The 18,879-nt window shown below is 43.0% G+C and overlaps 3 protein-coding genes across 3 annotated transcripts in view; 2 read left to right on the forward strand and 1 right to left on the reverse strand.

Moving 5' to 3' along the window:
- The window catches only part of LOC146681668 (rho GTPase-activating protein 6-like), a 140,591-nt gene that overhangs the window by 73,804 nt on the left and 47,908 nt on the right, over positions 1-18,879 (reverse strand). The window lies entirely within an intron of this gene.
- LOC146681670 (E3 SUMO-protein ligase ZBED1-like) lies at positions 8,176-10,398 on the forward strand. Its single transcript, XM_085449852.1, has 3 exons — positions 8,176-8,735; positions 8,867-8,996; positions 9,179-10,398. The coding sequence occupies exons 1-3, from the start codon at positions 8,390-8,392 to the stop codon at positions 9,312-9,314; spliced, it is 612 nt and encodes a 203-aa protein (XP_085305978.1). The 5' UTR covers positions 8,176-8,389; the 3' UTR covers positions 9,315-10,398.
- On the forward strand, positions 14,419-17,704 carry LOC146681671 (zinc finger BED domain-containing protein 4-like). Its single transcript, XM_085449851.1, has 5 exons — positions 14,419-16,364; positions 16,481-16,712; positions 16,801-16,944; positions 17,039-17,107; positions 17,203-17,704. The coding sequence occupies exons 1-5, from the start codon at positions 16,354-16,356 to the stop codon at positions 17,563-17,565; spliced, it is 819 nt and encodes a 272-aa protein (XP_085305977.1). The 5' UTR covers positions 14,419-16,353; the 3' UTR covers positions 17,566-17,704.

Genomic DNA, 18,879 nt, shown 5'->3' on the forward strand with positions numbered 1-18,879 from the left:
GCATGCTTACATATCAGAGTGCGCACACACTGATTTCAGCACAGGTTTCTATTTTTTGAATGTGTGCATGGCATGTGCTGTTCAAGTCATATGCATTCCTCTAAGCCTGGGTGTTGTAATTGCCCAGCTTTCAGTGGCGTCACCACACTGACAAAATAAATCCGTTTTTCTTCTTGGTGAAGTATGTTCTCTGTCTCAGTCTGTCAGCACATCTCTGTACATGTTTATCTGTGTCTGTCTCTCTCTTGATGTGACCTTCCAACCTTCCATCCATCTGTCCAGCTTTCTACCTGCTGCTCTGTCAGCGTGTTTGTGTCACTTGGTTGACAGCTTGCTCTCTGTGCATCTATAAGTAATACTGGTTAGGTTGTCTATATGCGAGTCAGGTGCTTTAAAGGCATACATACATTATTTTTTGTTATCTTTGAATCCTCAAATTCATTCATCAGGGATCAATGCCAAAAATAGCTGAAATCACCTTAGAAAAATGATCAAGCTAGAACTATGACAGAAGTCCAGTAGATATAAAACAGTGTCAGGGACAGAGCCCAGTTTCATAGCAAATCATGAAGCAGTCACAAAAAAGCAATATATATTTGTTTGCAGTCACATTTTTATTAGTCTGTTTCTTGTAAGCAGTACCTATTTTGTCCAGATAAAGTGGGTATATTTCAGCATGGCAACCAAGAAAAGAGCTACAAAATGTATTTTTGTAAAACTAACACTTCAGTTTTAATGTCTCATCCTAATCAACCTTGATTTAGGTGAACTGGCTGACTGATGATCTGCAGTGAAAGTAGGGAGAAGTTTGAAGAAAGACTGGAGAAGTTGAGGTATGCATGGGAGAGAAGAGGAATCAGGCATGATTTGTGACAGAATGATAGGCTAAAGGGAGCAACCAAAAGTAGAAGACCCTAATCAAGTCATGCCCCCCTGCCCCCAACAAGGTAGCTTTTATAACCTTGCCTAACCAGGTAGTTAGGTGGACGAGGTGGTACCGAACCAAGAAACATGTTTTTCATTAGTAAATATTAAAAAATAGCTTAAACGAAGTGTGAAAATCTAGGATATGTATGAGCGGCGAAATGATTTGCTCCACCACCACCTACTCAAACATCAAAACAATGCTTTGTTCATCCTTTAAAAGTCACGTACATGGACACTAATCAGTACATATGAAAGGGAACAGATGAAAAATAGTGTTAAGAGGCACAAATAATGGTGGGAAATTGATGTTGGGAAAATACCATAAATATTGTGTCCAGAGACAAATAATTTGATTAGGGCCTTGGTACTGAAGATAATAATATTAATCATAAATCATAGGAGTGTATTTAAAATAGATAGTCAGTGTGCATTTAATTTTCAGACACTTAAAGAAAAGGTGGATGGTTTTGAGTACACATATATATATATATACAATTTTTTCTTGTGTATCTAACTGTGCAGTTTATGAGTTCTCTGTAATAGCAGGGTACATTGCAGAGATGCTGCATGCAGTTCCAGTACTTTGAACTTCATTTTCCCCAGATTAAATTAAACTGGCCCACATTTATAGCTGACAGGCTAACTTTTCCCTTTAAACATCTTAGACTTAAATTCAGAAAATAACTCATATGGCCTCCAATCATCGTCGCTTCTTGAACGAAATTAACCGCTGCAGGCAGAAGTAAAGAAAAACAAAAAACTGCATGTGTTCTTAGTACTTTACCACCACACTCAAAATGTGTCATAAAGCAGTGCAACTATTAAAAAAACCCAGATCAGTTAACAAATGTAAAACAGCCCCACAGGAACGTTTGTGGTGGTTTACTCGGCGTAATGAGCTTTTGTAATGATTTGTTGTTCATCGTGAATCATGAATCACTCACAGATTAAGTACAGAGAATTTCAGATGCTGCAACTCAATGTGAGGTTTCAGATTTATTGGCTGGTCAACGTATAAAAACTATTTTCATGTCCTGGTGATCACTGAAATTAAATTTCAATAATACTTCAAAATAAATGACCAAGAGTGCTGCTAAGTGGTGGTGAAATTTCTTACGGATTATGGAAGGCTTATGGATTTCATTTCTGTCAGAATCTCATCTGAGGGTTGTCTTAGTACTACCGGCATCTGCATTGTCTGAACCAGCAGTGGCCATGTCGACATGATTTAATGTTGTTTTTGGCTCTGCTCTCACTCCTCTGAGTGTCACATTCTTTAGATGAAAACACTCTTCCATTCAGTTCACCTTTCAGTGTTACGCGGGTTCATGGAACTCAATCAGGATTTCAGTCGACCTTGTAAGATTGTGTAGCAATGTAAGATTTGAGGACATATTCCTAATTTTCATCCATAGTCCCTGTGCAAGGAGTAAAAAACAGAGTCATACTACATATGTACACTGTCAAAAAAAATAAAAGGAACACTTTGAAAACAAATCCAGTGTTGGAGAGTAACGGAGTACATGTACCGCCGTTACGTATTTAAAATACAAAATATGAGTATCTGTACTCCATTACAGTTACCGTTTAAAAAGGTGGTATTTAGAATACAGTTACTTTGTTGAAATAAATGGATTACACTGCGGTTTTTTCCTGTTTCATATGTTAGGCTTGTCACAGGCTGGGTCTCCGACCCAGCACTCTGAGTTTTCTTTGTATTTTTTGATATGTTATTAGTTTGTGTTATTTCCTATTTTGCCTTTAGTTTAGGCAGTTATTGGTTATTGTTCCTGGGTTTTCTATGTTTTGGGGTTTGGTATTTATTCATCACGTGTTGGGTCTGTTGTGTTGTCATGTTTAGTTGTTAGTATTTCCTGTTTTATTTTGACAATGTCATGTGTTCTTTGTTCATTGTATTTAGCTTTCTCTCCTGGTCCTGTCATTAGGTTTATGTCTGTCAGCTGTTCCCCCATGTGTCCCCACTTCCCCTGATCACCTCATGTCTGTATTTAAGCCTTTTGTTTTCTTCATGCCATTGTCGGTTCGTCTGTTTATCTCACCAGGGTCACAGTTTTAGTCATGGTCTTTGTCTGTTTACCTCACCTCAGTCATAGTTCTAGTTTTCATCTGTTATGTATTATTAGTCTTAGTCATGGTCTTTGTTTATTATTTTTCCACCACAGTCATAGTTTAGGTTTTGGTCTCAGTACCATTTAGTATTTTGTTTCTTAGTGTTTTGCCTGTTTGTTTTTGGTCTCTTGGTTCATTTCCCTGCCGTCATCGCATTAAAGGTTCACCTTTCTGTTAATCATTACAATTCCTCGTCATCATCTGCTTTTGGGTCCTGTTTCCACACACATCGGCGCACCCCGCCGTGACAGAACGAACCGACCAGTATGGACCCAGCAGATGCTGCTCTCACCGAGTGTCTAGAGGAGACTGCTCGGATCCAAGTGATCCTCGACCGCATCTTTACAGCGCCCGATTTAAAGAGCAAGCAGGTAATGGTTAACGTTGCTGAAGCTATTATGGAGAGGGATCCCCGCCTTCTCCAGCTCCCGGACTCACCTGCCATAGTTGCTGCCTTTACCAGGATAAAGGAGATGCTGCAGGCCCAGGCACTGTCGAGTCAGGAAATGGCTTCCAGCACCCACCAGTCACAACAACCCCACAATCAGTCATCTCCATTGCTGCCTCCGGAACCTGAGTGTGTTCGTGTCGGTTCGCTGAGATTCGCCACAGCGTCACCACCTCTCAGCTCACCAGTTTCCACGCCCTCATCACAGTCTCGCCATACTCCTGCCACGGTCCAGCGCGAGGAAGCGCTGGACACCGTTGATTTAGATCACGACGAGCGTCAGTCGATATACTGCGCTCTATTGGAGGAGGAGCTCCGGTGGAAGCCGTGGCTCATTCCGGAGCACGAGCACTCTTTCCGGGGAACTCGACTGGCTCTCGGGGGACCTCGGAGTTACCAGGGACTTCCACCTATTTCACCGCCGTCTTCCACTCCTAAGAAAAAGCGGCGTGCGCGCCGCCGACGCTCCATTACACAAACACAAGTGAGTGACTATATCTTGGCACCTCATGTTTTTTCTCCGGAGGTTATGGAAACTGACACTACTTTTCCGGTTAATGAGCCCGGCTATACAGAGACTGTTTGCCCTGGAAAAGCTAGCCATCAGGCTCAGCTAAGCTGCTGTGGGACTGCTATCCAGGCCGGTTTGGAGACGGAGGTACAGCTGGTGCAGCCAATTTCAGTGTCAGTCGGAGGGCCCGGGGAGCCCGTCCGGCCTCATGTTTCGTTTGCTGGAGGTTCAGGAGAACCCAGCCAGCTTCATGTTTCGTCTGCTGGAGGTTCAGGAGAACCCAGCCAGCCTCATGTTTCGTCTGCTGGAGGTTCAGGAGAACCCAGCCAGCCTCATGTTTCGTCTGCTGGAGGTTCAGGAAAACCCAGCCAGCCTCATGTTTCGTCTGCTGGAGGTTCAGGAGAACCCAGCCAGCCTCATGCCTCGTCAGCTGGGGGGCCCGAGGAGCCCGTCCAGCCTCACGCCTCGTCAGCTGGCGGGCCCGAGGAGCCCGTCCAGCCTCACGCCTCGTCAGCTGGCGGGCCCGAGGAGCCCGTCCAGCCTCACGCCTCGTCAGCTGGCGGGCCCGAGGAGCCCGTCCAGCCTCACGCCTCGTCAGCTGGAGGGCCCGAGGAGCCCGTCTGGCCACCTTCTGCTTCACCACCTGTGGCTGCAGCGCCACCTCCTGCGGCTCCCGTGCCGCCGCCTGCAGGACCACCACCTGCTGCGCTACTGCTTGCTGCTTCTACGCCTCAGCCTGAGGACGACGCCTCACCTGGTTCTGCTACACCTCAGTCTGAGAACTCATACGAACTCATTTCACCCACTATAGACTGTGTGTTGCTGCAACTTGAAAAGCAACCTGCCTCGTCAGCTGGAGGGCCCGAGGAGCCCGTCCAGCCTCATGCCTCGTCAGCTGGAGGGTCCGAGGGGACCGTTCAGCCGCCACCTGCGGCCGCCTCGTCGTCGTCTGGTCCAGCTTCGTCAGAGTCTTCATCCTCGTCTGGTCCAGCTTCGTCAGAGTCTTCATCCTCGTCTGGTCCAGCTTCGTCAGAGTCTTCATCCTCGTCGGGTCCGGCCTCAGCCTCTGCAGCTCCGCCTGGTCCGGCCTCAGCCTCTGCAGCTCCGCCTGGTCTGGCCTCCGAGTGTTCAGCTTCGTCTGCTCCTGCACTTCCCGTCCGGCCTGCTCGTCCTGCTCGTCCTGTCCGGCCTGCACGTCCTGTCCGGCCTGCTCGTCCTGCACGTCCGGCCTGCTCGTCCTGCACATCCTGTCCGGCCTGCTCGTCCTGCACGTTCTGTCCGGCCGATGACTGGACGTCGTTGCCGTCGTGGACAGCCCTCTGAACTACGCCGCCGTCATGGACGGCCCCCTGAACTGCTACGCCACCAGTGCCTCCCGCCCGGCCGGCCTCCTGACCTGCTCGGTCGCCGTCGCTGCCTCCCGCCCGGTCGGCCTCCTGATCTGCTCCGTCGCCTCCGGTGCCTTCTACCTGGCCGGCCTCCTGAACTGTTTTCTGGGCTCTTGGACCGTTGGCCTCCTGGTCGGCCTCCTGAACTTTTGAACTGTCTTTTGTTTTGTTGTCGGCCTCCGGGGCGGCCACCTGAACCGCTTCGCCATTCGCTCCTGTTCTGCCGGGTTCATGGTCGCCCTCCTGAAGTCGGGTCTCGGACTTTTTGTGCCATTGTTGTGTTTGCTCTGTGTGTTTTCGTTTCTTTGTTTTTTTGTGGCCTTGTTTCTGGCCCTCCGTCCTGGGCCCCCGCCGCCCGCCCTTGGTGGGTTGTTGTGGTTTTGTTTTCTGGGTGTTTTCGGGCGTCTAGAATCCGCCCTTGAGGGGGGGGCTCTGTCACAGGCTGGGTCTCCGACCCAGCACTCTGAGTTTTCTTTGTATTTTTTGATATGTTATTAGTTTGTGTTATTTCCTATTTTGCCTTTAGTTTAGGCAGTTATTGGTTATTGTTCCTGGGTTTTCTATGTTTTGGGGTTTGGTATTTATTCATCACGTGTTGGGTCTGTTGTGTTGTCATGTTTAGTTGTTAGTATTTCCTGTTTTATTTTGACAATGTCATGTGTTCTTTGTTCATTGTATTTAGCTTTCTCTCCTGGTCCTGTCATTAGGTTTATGTCTGTCAGCTGTTCCCCCATGTGTCCCCACTTCCCCTGATCACCTCATGTCTGTATTTAAGCCTTTTGTTTTCTTCATGCCATTGTCGGTTCGTCTGTTTATCTCACCAGGGTCACAGTTTTAGTCATGGTCTTTGTCTGTTTACCTCACCTCAGTCATAGTTCTAGTTTTCATCTGTTATGTATTATTAGTCTTAGTCATGGTCTTTGTTTATTATTTTTCCACCACAGTCATAGTTTAGGTTTTGGTCTCAGTACCATTTAGTATTTTGTTTCTTAGTGTTTTGCCTGTTTGTTTTTGGTCTCTTGGTTCATTTCCCTGCCGTCATCGCATTAAAGGTTCACCTTTCTGTTAATCATTACAATTCCTCGTCATCATCTGCTTTTGGGTCCTGTTTCCACACACATCGGCGCACCCCGCCGTGACAAGGCTATGCTCGCTTTATTTTTGGTAATTCCACGCCGGTGGAAACCCAAACAAAACACACATTAAGAGGCTCAAATGCCCGTGTCTCAATCTCGCGTCTCATAATGACGTGAAAAAGTTTTTTTTACAATGATTTAATATGAAGGCAATAGCAGAGTGTTACAGGCATCGCCCTAAAGCAGGGGTGTCAAACTCAAATACAGAGTGGGCCAAAATTCAAAACTGGAACAAAGTCGCGGGCTAACGTTAATATTTATTGAAATATATTTATTCCTCCAGATATAAGAATGAATCTTTTCTTATGGATTCAAACACGTTTTGCTGAAAAACTATATGAAAAACTGTAAAAATATGGAACAAGCAAAGCTTAATACTAAACAATATATATATTAGCTAGTGATGGGATTTCCGGCTCTTTTTAGAGATCCGGCTCTTTCGGTTCGGCTCACTAAAAAGAGCCGGCTCTTTCGGCTCCGAACCGGCTCTTCAGGTTGTTTTGTTGCTTTAATTAATTTATTATTAACAATAATATAAAATTATGCACAAAAGGAATTACTAACGTAAAAACAAGTGGTTTTATTTATATATGTTTATATATAAATATATGCGGTGGCCCCTAGAGACAAAACACGTACAAACTCCAAAACACATTTCTAGCATTAACTGAACTTCCAAAGCAGAGCTACTAGATCACTTAAATTACACAATTGAAAGCATGTGTGTATTTGTTTGTGTATTTATACACAGGCACTCATATATATATTCAAATAATTTAAAAAAAAAGTTCATTTACCTGTTATTACCTGTTATTTTCTATGTAGCACTTTTAATTCTTATCCCTACTTTTATTTTTTCATGTCTATTTAAGTGCTATTTATGACACTATGTTTGCACTGAAGCACCGCAGCAATTTCCTAATGTTGTAAACCTGCTCAACATTTGGCAATAAACCCCTTTCTGATTCTGATTCTGATTACCACACACCAAATCCGGTCGTTGGTACTTGCTGGCTTGTGTAGCCACAAGATAACAAAGGCTCAACACTGCGCCCAGAATCCTGGAGCACTTCTGTTGTCTTTTGTACGTGTTTTGAGTTTTTATGTGCTTCTGAGTTTTTATATGCTTCTGAGTTTTTACGTGCTTTGGAGTTTGTACGTGTTTTGGAGTTTTTACGTGTTTTGGAGTTTGTACGTGTTTTTACGTGTTTTGGAGTTTGTACATGCTTCAGAGTTCGTACGTGATTTGAAGTTTGTATGTGCTTTGTCTCTAGGGGCCACCGTAAATATACTTTTATTTATTCACTCCACATAAAATGTAATAAATAAATCATATAATACAAAAATCAACTATTCACATTTCAACTTTGAAACGGAAAAAAAGTGCGAGAGAGAGAGAGAGGCTGAGAGAAAGAAAAAAAAAAAAAACCCCACGTGATGGCGATAAGGAGCCGGCTCGCCTCGTTCACGTCAAAGAGCCGGCTCTAAGAGCCATTTCGTTCGCGAACGACCCATCACTAATATTAGCTGTATAATACCAGTAGGCCAGCTCTAATAGTAATTTGGTATGGCTTCGCGGGCCAAATGTAATTAGGCTGCGGGCCAAATTTGGCCCACGGGCCAGAGTTTGACACCTATGCCCTAAAGAATGTAGCCTCATGGGTAGGGATGGGTACCGGTGTCCGGTGCCATTGTGGAACCGGTTCTGACATAAACGGTAGTAACCAGACCGAAAAGCAGCGCACAATTCGGTGCTTTTTTTCCCTGAGAAATCTAGCCAATCACTTCCTTTCCCAGGATAGTAGGCGGGCCCAGGTATGTACGGTTTTTTCTTTAGAGCGGAGCTAAAATGCCGAAGGCGAAGCGCTCGAGAGTGTGGCTGTATTTCACAGCAAAAGATATAAACTCAGCAGCCTGCAACAAGTGCTTAAAGGTAATAATGTGCAAAGGAGGTAACACCTCAAATCTAATGAAACACATGGTGTCGCATAGCGTTTTTTTAAAAGCCGAGAAATGCACCGCATTTGATAACTTGCAGCAAGACAGCACACCTAGCACATCTGCTGCGGTGCCTGTTCTCGGAGTTAGCAACATCCAAGAACCCGAAGAGGAGAGTCCGGCCCCTAGCCCTGCCGCCAGCGTAGCGGAAATGATAACTGATGATGATGATGGCAGCAGCACCCATTCTTCTCTGGGTGAGTATCTTAATGTTGTTCGTGTGTAATTTAAGTTGAGTAGGCTAACCACGTTATTACATTAATGCATGTAAGGTGAACTAGCAAACACCGTCGTAGTTACATGCGGCTGTCTTCTTGTTTGATGGCAGATACTCCCTTCATCCTGGCCAAAAAGGCTAAAATGACGAAAGAAAAAGTGGACGAAATTCACAGGGCAGTGACAAAATTTATAGTCAAAGATCTCCATCCATTTTCAACGGTGGAGTCACCATCATTCAGGTGAAAAATGTTGTATTACTCTGACATAAAAAATAGACTGCATAATACTGTAAAGGTTAGTATGTTCATAGCTGCTTAGCTTTGTAAGTCTTCTCTAAATATTATAAGTAAACTATATTTGAATAAAAGGTGAGCTATATGTTTCTTTTTCTTTTTTGTTTTGTTATTTTTCTTCAATTCAGGGAGATGTCCTCTGCCCTTAATCCGAGGTATCAGCCCCCATCCAGGGATGATCTATCCAACACACTTATACCTGCTTGGTATTGTGTGGAGAAAAGCAACCTTGTAGGAGCCATAATTGAATGTATTGAATTCTGATGATCACTGGGTTTTTATTTGCTTGGTTGTTATGGGAGTCACGTGGGTGCTAGCGGTGACATAAATGGGCGTTGTCAGTCTGTCATTCACTGGTTTTGATTTTGACAGAGAGGAGGGCTGGGTAGCCGTAGTTTTTGTTGACCGCTGCACAACATGTTTCGCTTCGTTATATTAGAGCCTGTGACGTTGTAAGAGTCTGAATCAGGAGCCGATGATACTACTCTGTAAAAATCGCAAAGCACTTTAATAAACAAGCAAACAATTCCACCTCTCGCATTATTGCGTAAAGTTGACAGCGCGTCAGGCAAATAGGCAGGCTTCATCCCCGGCCTCTAGCGACTGTGGAAGTCGCTACATCTTTAGTCAACAAAAAACGGCATTCTGGAGAAGCAAGCCGCAAGCAGGATCAAAAGAAATCAGATCAAGGAACCTGAAAGACGCCAAGTAAGTGCAGCGCATCTGAATGAGTGAGCCCAGCAGCACCGACACACCTGACGCAATTCTGAGGAGCGCAGGTAAAAATACCTGTGCATGTCTGGTTGTGGAAAAGGAAGCCACATTGCATTAGCGCTGAGATGTTCAAGAGGAGACACTGAATGGAATGAATGTTGGTTAAATGTGCAACGTTTTTGGCTGCGCCCTTGGAATGATGTCTGCGCTGCGTCTTATTAATTATGCTGCTTGGATGACGTTCAAATGGACAATTAAAGTGCCGTTACGTTGAAAGGATTTTATGGTCAAAGTCTATTGTGGCTTCCAGTGGATATATTTTAATGGATGATCACTGAAGATTAAAATAAATAAATAAAAAAAAATCATGAGTCAAGCAGGTGGTGATGATTGTTCCTCTAATCATTTGGGAGAAAAGAGAAAGAAAAATGACTGGAAAGGCATTGTTGAATAAAATCGAAAAATTACAAAATGAATGCAAAATTTATGTCAATAAAATGAAAGGACTAATACAAAAAATGAAAGCGCTCATACAACACAATGAAAATCTTTCTCAAATTAAGCAGTATTTGGTGGATTTAAAGGCACTGTGTGAAAAGGCTTCAAGTTCACATGTTGAGGTGTCGTCTTTGGTGCCAGAGGAGGAAGTAATAAAACAAGAGGAATGGTTTTCAAGTATCATGAAATACACCAATGTGTTTTTAAATGAAATTCAGAACTGGATAAATCAAAGAGAACAAAATCCTGCTGTTCGTCCAAAGCAAATCAATTTATTGGAAAACAATGTTGCATCAAATACTGAGACAGAAGTGGAGGATGATATCAAGCCAAGTGATAGTGTTTCAAATGTTGAAAGCGACAAAACTACTTTATCAGGATCTTCAACTTCATCTGTTCGTATGAAAGCTGAGGCAGAGTTGGCAGCTTTAATGATAAAGCAGAAATTATTGGATGAGAAACATGTACTGGAAGAAGAGGAGGAACGTCTTCGTAAAAGAAAGGAAAGGCTAAAATTGGACACTGAAATTGCTGAAAAAATGGCTACAATAAATGTCCTTAAAGCTCAAAGTATAACAAGCAAAAAAGGATCTTTAAAAGTTTCAGATGGAATGAATTCATACATTTTCCATGAAAGATCTAAACAAACCCTTAATGTTGATGCATTGGAATTTATACCTCACATTTCTGCAAAACAAAATTCATTGACTAATGCTGAAACTCAAAACAGGAGAAAAGATAAAACCCAGGAATGTGTCATGCAACAAGCCGTGCTGACTGAATCTTCTCAAAATAAGCATCCTCGACAATATTCAGTTATTCCTTCAAACCCATCTGATGCAAATGGACAAAATGACTGTTATACAAATGGTATGGTGGAACCGGAACCACAAAATGATGTTATTGGAATAATGACTAAACAAAATGAAATAACATCACTCTTAATTTTTTGGAACAGTACACAAGAGGCCATGCAAAGGAATTGGTGAGAAGCGGTCAACAAATGAACTCAGATCATGGTTATCGCAAGGCAAAATCACTGTTAAAGGAGCACTATGGTGATGAACAGAAGGTCGCAGCTGCATATCTGGACAAGGCACTTTCATGGCCATCAATTAAAACTACAGTTTGTTCCTCAGGGGATGCTGTAATGCAATGGAGGAGGTGCAGCATCTGAGTGATTTGGACATGCCTTCTAATATGGTGAACATTATTAAAAAATTGCCGTATAAATTTAGGGACAAATGGAGAAGCCATGTTTGTGACCTGCAAGAAAGGCATAAAAGAAGAGCCAAATTTATGGATATTGCAGACTTTTTGGAGAAGCAAATAAGAATATTAACTGATCCTGTATTCGGTAATATACAAGATTCTCCGCTTTCTTTACCAACAAAAGGAATGAGTAAAGCCAAGTATCAAGGCAGACCTGGAAATAAAGGAACAAGCTTTGCCACCACTATGCAAGTTGTGGAGAGTACACCTAAGCCTGCGGAAATGGAAATGAAAAATAATCAGGTTGGAAGGAACGTCTGTATTTGTTGTGGAGGAAGACACATGTTGGACGTCTGTGCACAGTTGGGAAAAATGGCTCATGAGAAGAAGATAACCTTCTTAAAGGAAAATGGCATCTGTTTTGGCTGCTTGTGTATAGGACACATCAGTAAAGACTGCCGTAAGAGGATTTCCTGTTCAAAATGCAGCCGGAAACATCCCACCATCCTGCACAAAGAAAGTTCACCTTCTGAAAAGACTGACAGGAACATGCAACCGCATGTGAACACACTGGTGTCGAGTGGTCTTACAGGGGCTGGAGACCAGGACTGTAAACTGCCCATTGTGCCTGTCCAAGTAAAGTCAAAGAAAGGAAGCAACATTATTACAACATATGCTTTTTTGGACCAAGGGAGCACAGCAGTTTTCTGCACTGAGAGTCTGATGCGCAGACTTCACCTTGAGGGAAGGAAAGGAAACATCCTCCTCAGAACCATGGGCCAGGAAAGAATTGTGAGCAGCAACACTTTATCAGGACTGGAGGTTGCCGCTCTTTGTGGTGACGAATTTCTGGAACTGCCAAAAGTGTACACACAGGAGTCCATGCCTGTACATAAAGGAAATATTACAACACCAGGAGATATTGAAGGATGGGCACATTTAAAACACATAACCTTGCCTCAAATAAATGCAGGAATCGAACTTCTGATTGGAACGAACATTCCCAAAGCCTTGGAACCTCTGGAAGTGGTGTGTAGTGTTGATGGAGGACCGTATGCCGTAAGGACAAGGCTTGGCTGGACCATCAATGGACCACTTTCAGGAAACTGTGAAGCTACAGGTGATCAGAAGCATCCACAAGTTACAGTCAACAGAATTTCTGTTGTCGCGCTGGAGGAGCTTTGGCAGCAACAGTTCAAGAATGACTTTCCTGAGAGCAAAGTTGATGAGCAGGTTGGATTGTCAAGAGAGGATCAGAGATTTCTGGAAATAGTGACTAACTCTGCCAAATATGTGGGTGGTCATATCCAGATAGCATTACCTTTTCGGAATGCCAGTATCAGTATGCCAAACAATAAGAAAGTTGTTCAACAACGTCTGCGCTTTCTACAAAAGAGATTTGAGAGAGACACAGTGTTTCATACTGAGTACAAAGTCTTCATGAATGAGCTTCTGGCTAAAGGTTATGCTGAAAAGGTACCGGAAGAGGAGATGAATCGCAATGATGGCAAGCTGTGGTATATACCACACCATGGTGTTTACCATCCGACCAAGAAGAAACTCAGAGTTGTGTTTGACTGTGGAATGAGTTATCAGGGAACATCTTTAAACTCCCAACTCTTACAAGGACCTGATCTTACAAGCTCTTTAATAGGAGTGATCACAAGATTCAGGAAGGAGCCAGTTGTAGTTATGGGAGATATTGAATCCATGTTCCATCAAGTCATGATTCCAGCTGAAGATAAAGATCTATTGAGATTTCTCTGGTGGCCTAAAGGTGATCTGGAACAACCAACATCTGAATACAGGATGAATGTACATCTCTTCGGGGCAACTTCGTCACCAAGTTGTGCCAACTTTGCACTCAGAAAGTGTGCGGATGACTTCGGACATCTCTACAGTGAGGAAGCTGTGAAGAAGTTGTTGCACTGTTTTTATGTGGACGATTGTCTTGTGTCCGTTGAAACTGATGAGGAAGCAGTGTTAATGTACCACGAGTTGGTTTCTTTGTGTGCCAAAGGAGGATTTCTGCTCAAAAAGTGGATCACCAACAAGCCTGCAGTGCTGGAATCAATTCCTGAAAGTCATAGAGCCACAGGAATGAAAGAGTTGAACATGGAATTGGATTCCTCAATGATCAAGCGAGTTTTGGGCGTGGAGTGGTGTATAAAATCAGACTCTTTTAAGTTCAAGATTGTGCTCAAGGACAGACCGCTCACCAGAAGAGGAATACTTTCAATTGTCAGTTCTATCTATGATCCTCTTGGAATGCTAAGTCCTGTGGTCTTAACTGCTAAGAAAATCCTAAGAGATCTATGCCAGGAAGGAATCGGCTGGGACGATAACGTACCAGAGCTGTTTTCCAAAAGATGGTTAACATGGCTCCAGCAGCTCCAGCTATTGAGCAAGTTTGAAGTGAGTCGTTGTCTGAAACCTGATGGATTTGGAGAAATCACGAGTGCTCAGTTGCACCATTTCTGTGATGCCAGTGAGGATGGGTATGGAACAGTGACCTACCTGCTGATTGAAAACATCTGTTCAGAACGACACTGTGCGTTTGTTATGGGAAAGGCTCGCGTTGCTCCTCTTAAATCCTTTACCATCCCGAGGATGGAGCTCATTGCAGCAACCATGGCCAGTCGATTGGATGTACTCTGGAGGAAAGAGCTGCAGATGGAACTTCTGGATTCTGTGTTTTGGACAGATAGTGCTTCTGTTCTTAAATACATCAGGAGTGAAACTTCAAGATTCAAGGTTTTTGTGGCCAACCGAGTTTCACAAATCTTAAGAGTTTCATCTTCCTCGCAATGGAGATATGTGGACACTGCCAGTAATCCAGCAGATATGGCCTCAAGAGGAGTGAAAGTCGATGTTTTTATGAAGAATACAAAATGGTTGTCTGGGCCTCAGTATCTTCTACAATCTAGGAGTGAATGGCCTGTCTACCCAGATGACATCAGTCTGCTTGCATCTGATGATCCTGAGGTAAAAACAGTTGCCACAGTGAGTGTTGAACAAGCTGGAGAAAATTCTGTTACTCGCTTGTTTAAACATTTTTCTACCTGGAGGTTCACATCACGGAGGAACCTGGGAGCGACTGATAAGACTGGTTCGCAAAGTACTTAATTCCATAATGAAAGTACAAAACCTGGATGAAGAAGGTCTTCATACTGTACTTTGTGAGGTTGAAGCCATCATTAACAGCCGCCCAATTACCAAAGCCTCAATGGATCCTAACGACCTGGAAGCTTTGACCCCTAATCATCTTCTTCTGTTAAAGACCTCACCGATATTACCACCAGGAGTATTCCATTCCACTGATATGTACACACACAGAAGATGGAAACAAGTCCAATACATGTCTGAATTGTTTTGGAAAAGATGGGTGAAGGAATACCTACTACAGCAACAGGAACGTCAGCGATGGATTGGAGTAAAAAGGAACCTCATCGTGGGAGATCTGGTTCTTATCATGGACAGTTCGGCACCTCGAAACTCTTGGCCAATGGGACGTGTGATAAAGACTTTTCCTGACCGAAGAGGATTCGTTCGTCAAGTTCGGATTAAAACTCAGACTAGTTGCCTGGATCGACCTATTACCAAACTGTGTCTACTGCTGGAGGCAGATCACAGTCAAAGACTTCTGGGTCCAATTATCAGACTTGGATTGTATTTGGACATAAAATGTCTCTCATTTTTTTTCTTTAAAGATAGACTTTAAGATTACCTATAGGATTCCTGCGGGTAATATTGAAATACAGTAAATGCTTGACTTTTCTCTGCATGTTTTATGTCTCCTACTTGGTTAATTATGGGTAATTATTAGAAGGGATCCTAATAATTAGGGGCTGGTGTGTAGGAGCCATAATTTAATGTATTGAATTCTGATGATCACTGGGTTTTTATTTGCTTGGTTGTTATGGGAGTCACGTGGGTGCTAGCGGTGACATAAATGGGCGTTGTCAGTCTGTCATTCACTGGTTTTGATTTTGACAGAGAGGAGGGCTGGGTAGCCGTAGTTTTTGTTGACCGCTGCACAACATGTTTCGCTTCGTTATATTAGAGCCTGTGACGTTGTAAGAGTCTGAATCAGGAGCCGATGATACTACTCTGTAAAAATCGCAAAGCACTTTAATAAACAAGCAAACAATTCCACCTCTCGCATTATTGCGTAAAGTTGACAGCGCGTCAGGCAAATAGGCAGGCTTCATCCCCGGCCTCTAGCGACTGTGGAAGTCGCTACAAACCTCATCCAGAATTTGGCACAGGTTAACAAGGTCGCTATCACCTGTGATGGATGGACCAGTATTGCTCAGGACCATTTCCTCACAGTGACTGTTCACTACATCTACAAAGGCAAAATGAAGCAGAATGTGCTCAGCACTGAAGCAGTTTATGAGTCACAAACAGGTCCAGTTGTCGCTAAAGAAATATCAAGCGTTGTGGAGCAATTTCACTTGGGAGGGAAAATAATTGCTGCCACTGTAGATAATGCCTGCAACATGGATGTTGCTTTGAAAAAATTGGACTTTTTAAAAGTGGGATGCTTTGCTCATACCCTCAACCTGGCCGCACAAAAGGTGTATGACATTCCTGCAGTTTCCAGCTGGTGTGCCAAAATCCGTTCAGTTGTGGTGTGGCTCAAACGTTCATCCTTGAGCAAAACTGTGCTCAGAGAAAAGCAGCGAATCCTGAGTAAGTAGCACATGCAGTTACATATCAAGAAGTATTGTTATTCATATTACCTTTTTTATAGTAATTTAAAATATGTTTGTGTCTATCTGTGCTTTAGATTTGCCAGAGCATAATGTAATTCTTGACGTTAAGACGCGCTGGAATTCTCTCTTCCTAATGGTGGAGAGATTTATGGAGCAGTTTGATGCAATCCAGGTAGCTGCTCTGGATCAACGGCTGAGGAAGCCTATGGAGAAGTGAATGACATGAGCATCACTTGCAAGAGCTAAATAACGTCATTTACCTTTAACATTGTGAAAATTTTTCAACAGACTAGAAAGGTTCACGCACACTGATTTAATCAAGGCAGAGGAGTTTATTAAGTGCATGCAAGTCCTGTACACATCAACCATGTGTGTCTCAAGTGACAAGTCACCCACATGCAGCCAAATCATCCCCATCCTGGCCAAGCTGGAGGCACATTTCAGCCGATGTGATGAAGACAGTGTTTTCACCTCTTCAATAAAAGAGAAAGTCTGGGGTAGTCTGCAGAAAAGATATCAGGTATTTGCAGACAATGTCAATGCGCATGGAAAATAGGGTTACCTTTTTTCAGTATCAGCTCCTATGTTATATCTTGTTTTACTTAAAGGATGAAAACCTTCAGAAATTTCTGAAGGAGGCCACGATGATGGACCCACGTTTTAAAGGCAGGCTAGATGGTGAGGCAGCTACTGACATCTGGGACAGGTTGGAGAAGGCAGCAGTTGCAAATGCCACAGTAGCAGTTGCGCAGGTATTTTCATTGTGTGTGTACAATCTTGTCCTTTTGCATCATGATGTAGTTTCTATGTTGAAGGAATGCTCTTTTACTATCTGTGTGTCCATAGCCTCCCACTGAGGACCCCAAAGCACACAGCGAGGTGGATGATGCTGACATGGACAAGCCAGAAAAATATGTAATTTCAGATTTTTTCTAACACAACCACTACATTCTAAAAGTGATCTTTATTTATTTTGCAAACCTCACACATCTTTTTTTGTTGTTTTTCAGCTAAGTAAGGTCCAAAAGTCACCCTTAGAAAAGCTGTTTGAGGATGAAGACAGAGAGCTTCAACAGGCTGCTTCTCAAGCGGGTAGAGTCCCCTCAATCACAGAGCAGGTACAGAAGGAGCTTCAAATATACAAAAGACTGCCAGGAATTACCTCTGGACAAGACCCTGTGGCCTGGTGGTGGAGTAAGAGGGATACACTCCCCAATTTATCTGCCCTATCAGAAAAATACTTGTGTGTCCCAGCCTCATCAACGCCTTCTGAAAGAGTTTTCTCTTGTGCTGGGCATGCCATCAGCCAAGAGCGATGCCGTATAGCTCCAGAAAAGGCTAATATGATTATCTTCTTGCAAAAAAACTGCTAAACATCACAGGTTTCATGACAAAGTTTGTTTTCAATTGTTTAAGCACTGGTTCCAAAGACGTTATGTTTTATTGACAGAAAGGGCTAACTTTGTTATAATTTTGCTTAAAAAAATTACTGGGGAAAATAAAAACACAAGAGGTTTTTGGACGAAGTTTGTGTTCTTTATTCTTTAAGCACCGGTTCGAGCACCGTTTAAGCACCGGCACCGTTTCAAAAGTACCGTTTTGGCACCGGTATCGGATAAAACCTAAACGATACCCATCCCTACTCATGGGCAGTGCAGTCCGTGCTGCAGGGAGAATGGACTGCCATACCTGTTATGTGTCTGTGAGCGAGGGAGGGAGAAAAAAGAGAGTGGAAAAGTACGAGTTGTCACTAGAGCTGGGCGATATAAGATTTTTTCATATCATGATATGTTTTTTTCATTTCAGGCGATAACGATATCTATCACGATATAAGCCAAATAACTATATTTGTAAGATTTAAATGTGCCGTTGCTCACAAGTAAAATGTGAAATAATCAGCAGCTTGTTTTTATTTAAATATTTATTTCCCATAATAAGTTCAACAGGGTAGATGTACTTAAGGAACATGAGACTTTTTCAGATAAATAAAGGCAAATATTGCAAAATACACAAAAGGCAGCCGCTAAAGCGTTTAAGTTTCAAAATAGAACAAACGAAACAGACGACTAAATTGTCAATTCCACTTAGAAACAAAATATTAATTCTAAAAATAAATCTTAGTTTGTTTTACAGAAGAACAGACAAAATTGACTAACTTTTGTCAATATCAAATAAACTGAGAACTAAAAGGAAATTCTCAATCTCTCCTTGTTGTATAGCTTAGCTTTTCAAACAGTTTTAACAGTTACTTTAGTCTGACACAAGCCGAATGACGAATTAGCGCTTCCAGTCAGAGACTGAGGCTACGTCCACACGTACACGGGTATTTTTGAAAACGGAGATTTTCCGTTTTCGTTTTAAAAAATAATCCCGTCCACACGTAAAGGCAGAAATGAAGGAAAACGCTGCTATGAACATGCCAAAGCAGCAGGTGGCGCTAGATTCCTAACCGTGCAGAAATGTTGGCCAATCAGAAGTCTAGAAGCCTCGGTGGGAAAAAGTAAACAAAGCTGGGGCATAGAAGCAGAACCGAGTGGTATGTGTGGAGGGACAGTAACTGTGTGTATATGTAAGCATTTAAACACTGCAGAGAGTAGAATTAACAGTAACAGTATTGTAGAAATTCATTTCACCGAAACAATAACGTGGCGCACAGTGTGACGTCAAAAAATGCGCACACCTTTGAC

The sequence above is a fragment of the Copadichromis virginalis genome, linkage group LG23, assembly GCF_057382275.1.
Source record: "Copadichromis virginalis isolate Kocher_CV1m ecotype Utaka linkage group LG23, C_Virginalis_male_GT1.1, whole genome shotgun sequence".
In the NCBI taxonomy this organism is placed as follows: Eukaryota; Metazoa; Chordata; class Actinopteri; order Cichliformes; family Cichlidae; genus Copadichromis; species Copadichromis virginalis.

What these genes read in the sequence shown, in the direction of transcription:
- LOC146681670 (XM_085449852.1), top strand. Translation starts at nt 8,390, where the DNA reads ATGCCGAAGGCGAAGCGCTCGAGAGTGTGGCTGTATTTCACAGCAAAA. An exon ending in CAGCACCCATTCTTCTCTGG is followed by an intron (nt 8,736 to 8,866) that starts GTGAGTATCTTA and finishes GTTTGATGGCAG; the next exon opens with ATACTCCCTTCATCCTGGCC. An exon ending in GTGGAGTCACCATCATTCAG is followed by an intron (nt 8,997 to 9,178) that starts GTGAAAAATGTT and finishes TCTTCAATTCAG; the next exon opens with GGAGATGTCCTCTGCCCTTA.
- LOC146681671 (XM_085449851.1), top strand. An exon ending in GTCTGCAGAAAAGATATCAG is followed by an intron (nt 16,713 to 16,800) that starts GTATTTGCAGAC and finishes TTTTACTTAAAG; the next exon opens with GATGAAAACCTTCAGAAATT. An exon ending in TGGACAAGCCAGAAAAATAT is followed by an intron (nt 17,108 to 17,202) that starts GTAATTTCAGAT and finishes GTTGTTTTTCAG; the next exon opens with CTAAGTAAGGTCCAAAAGTC.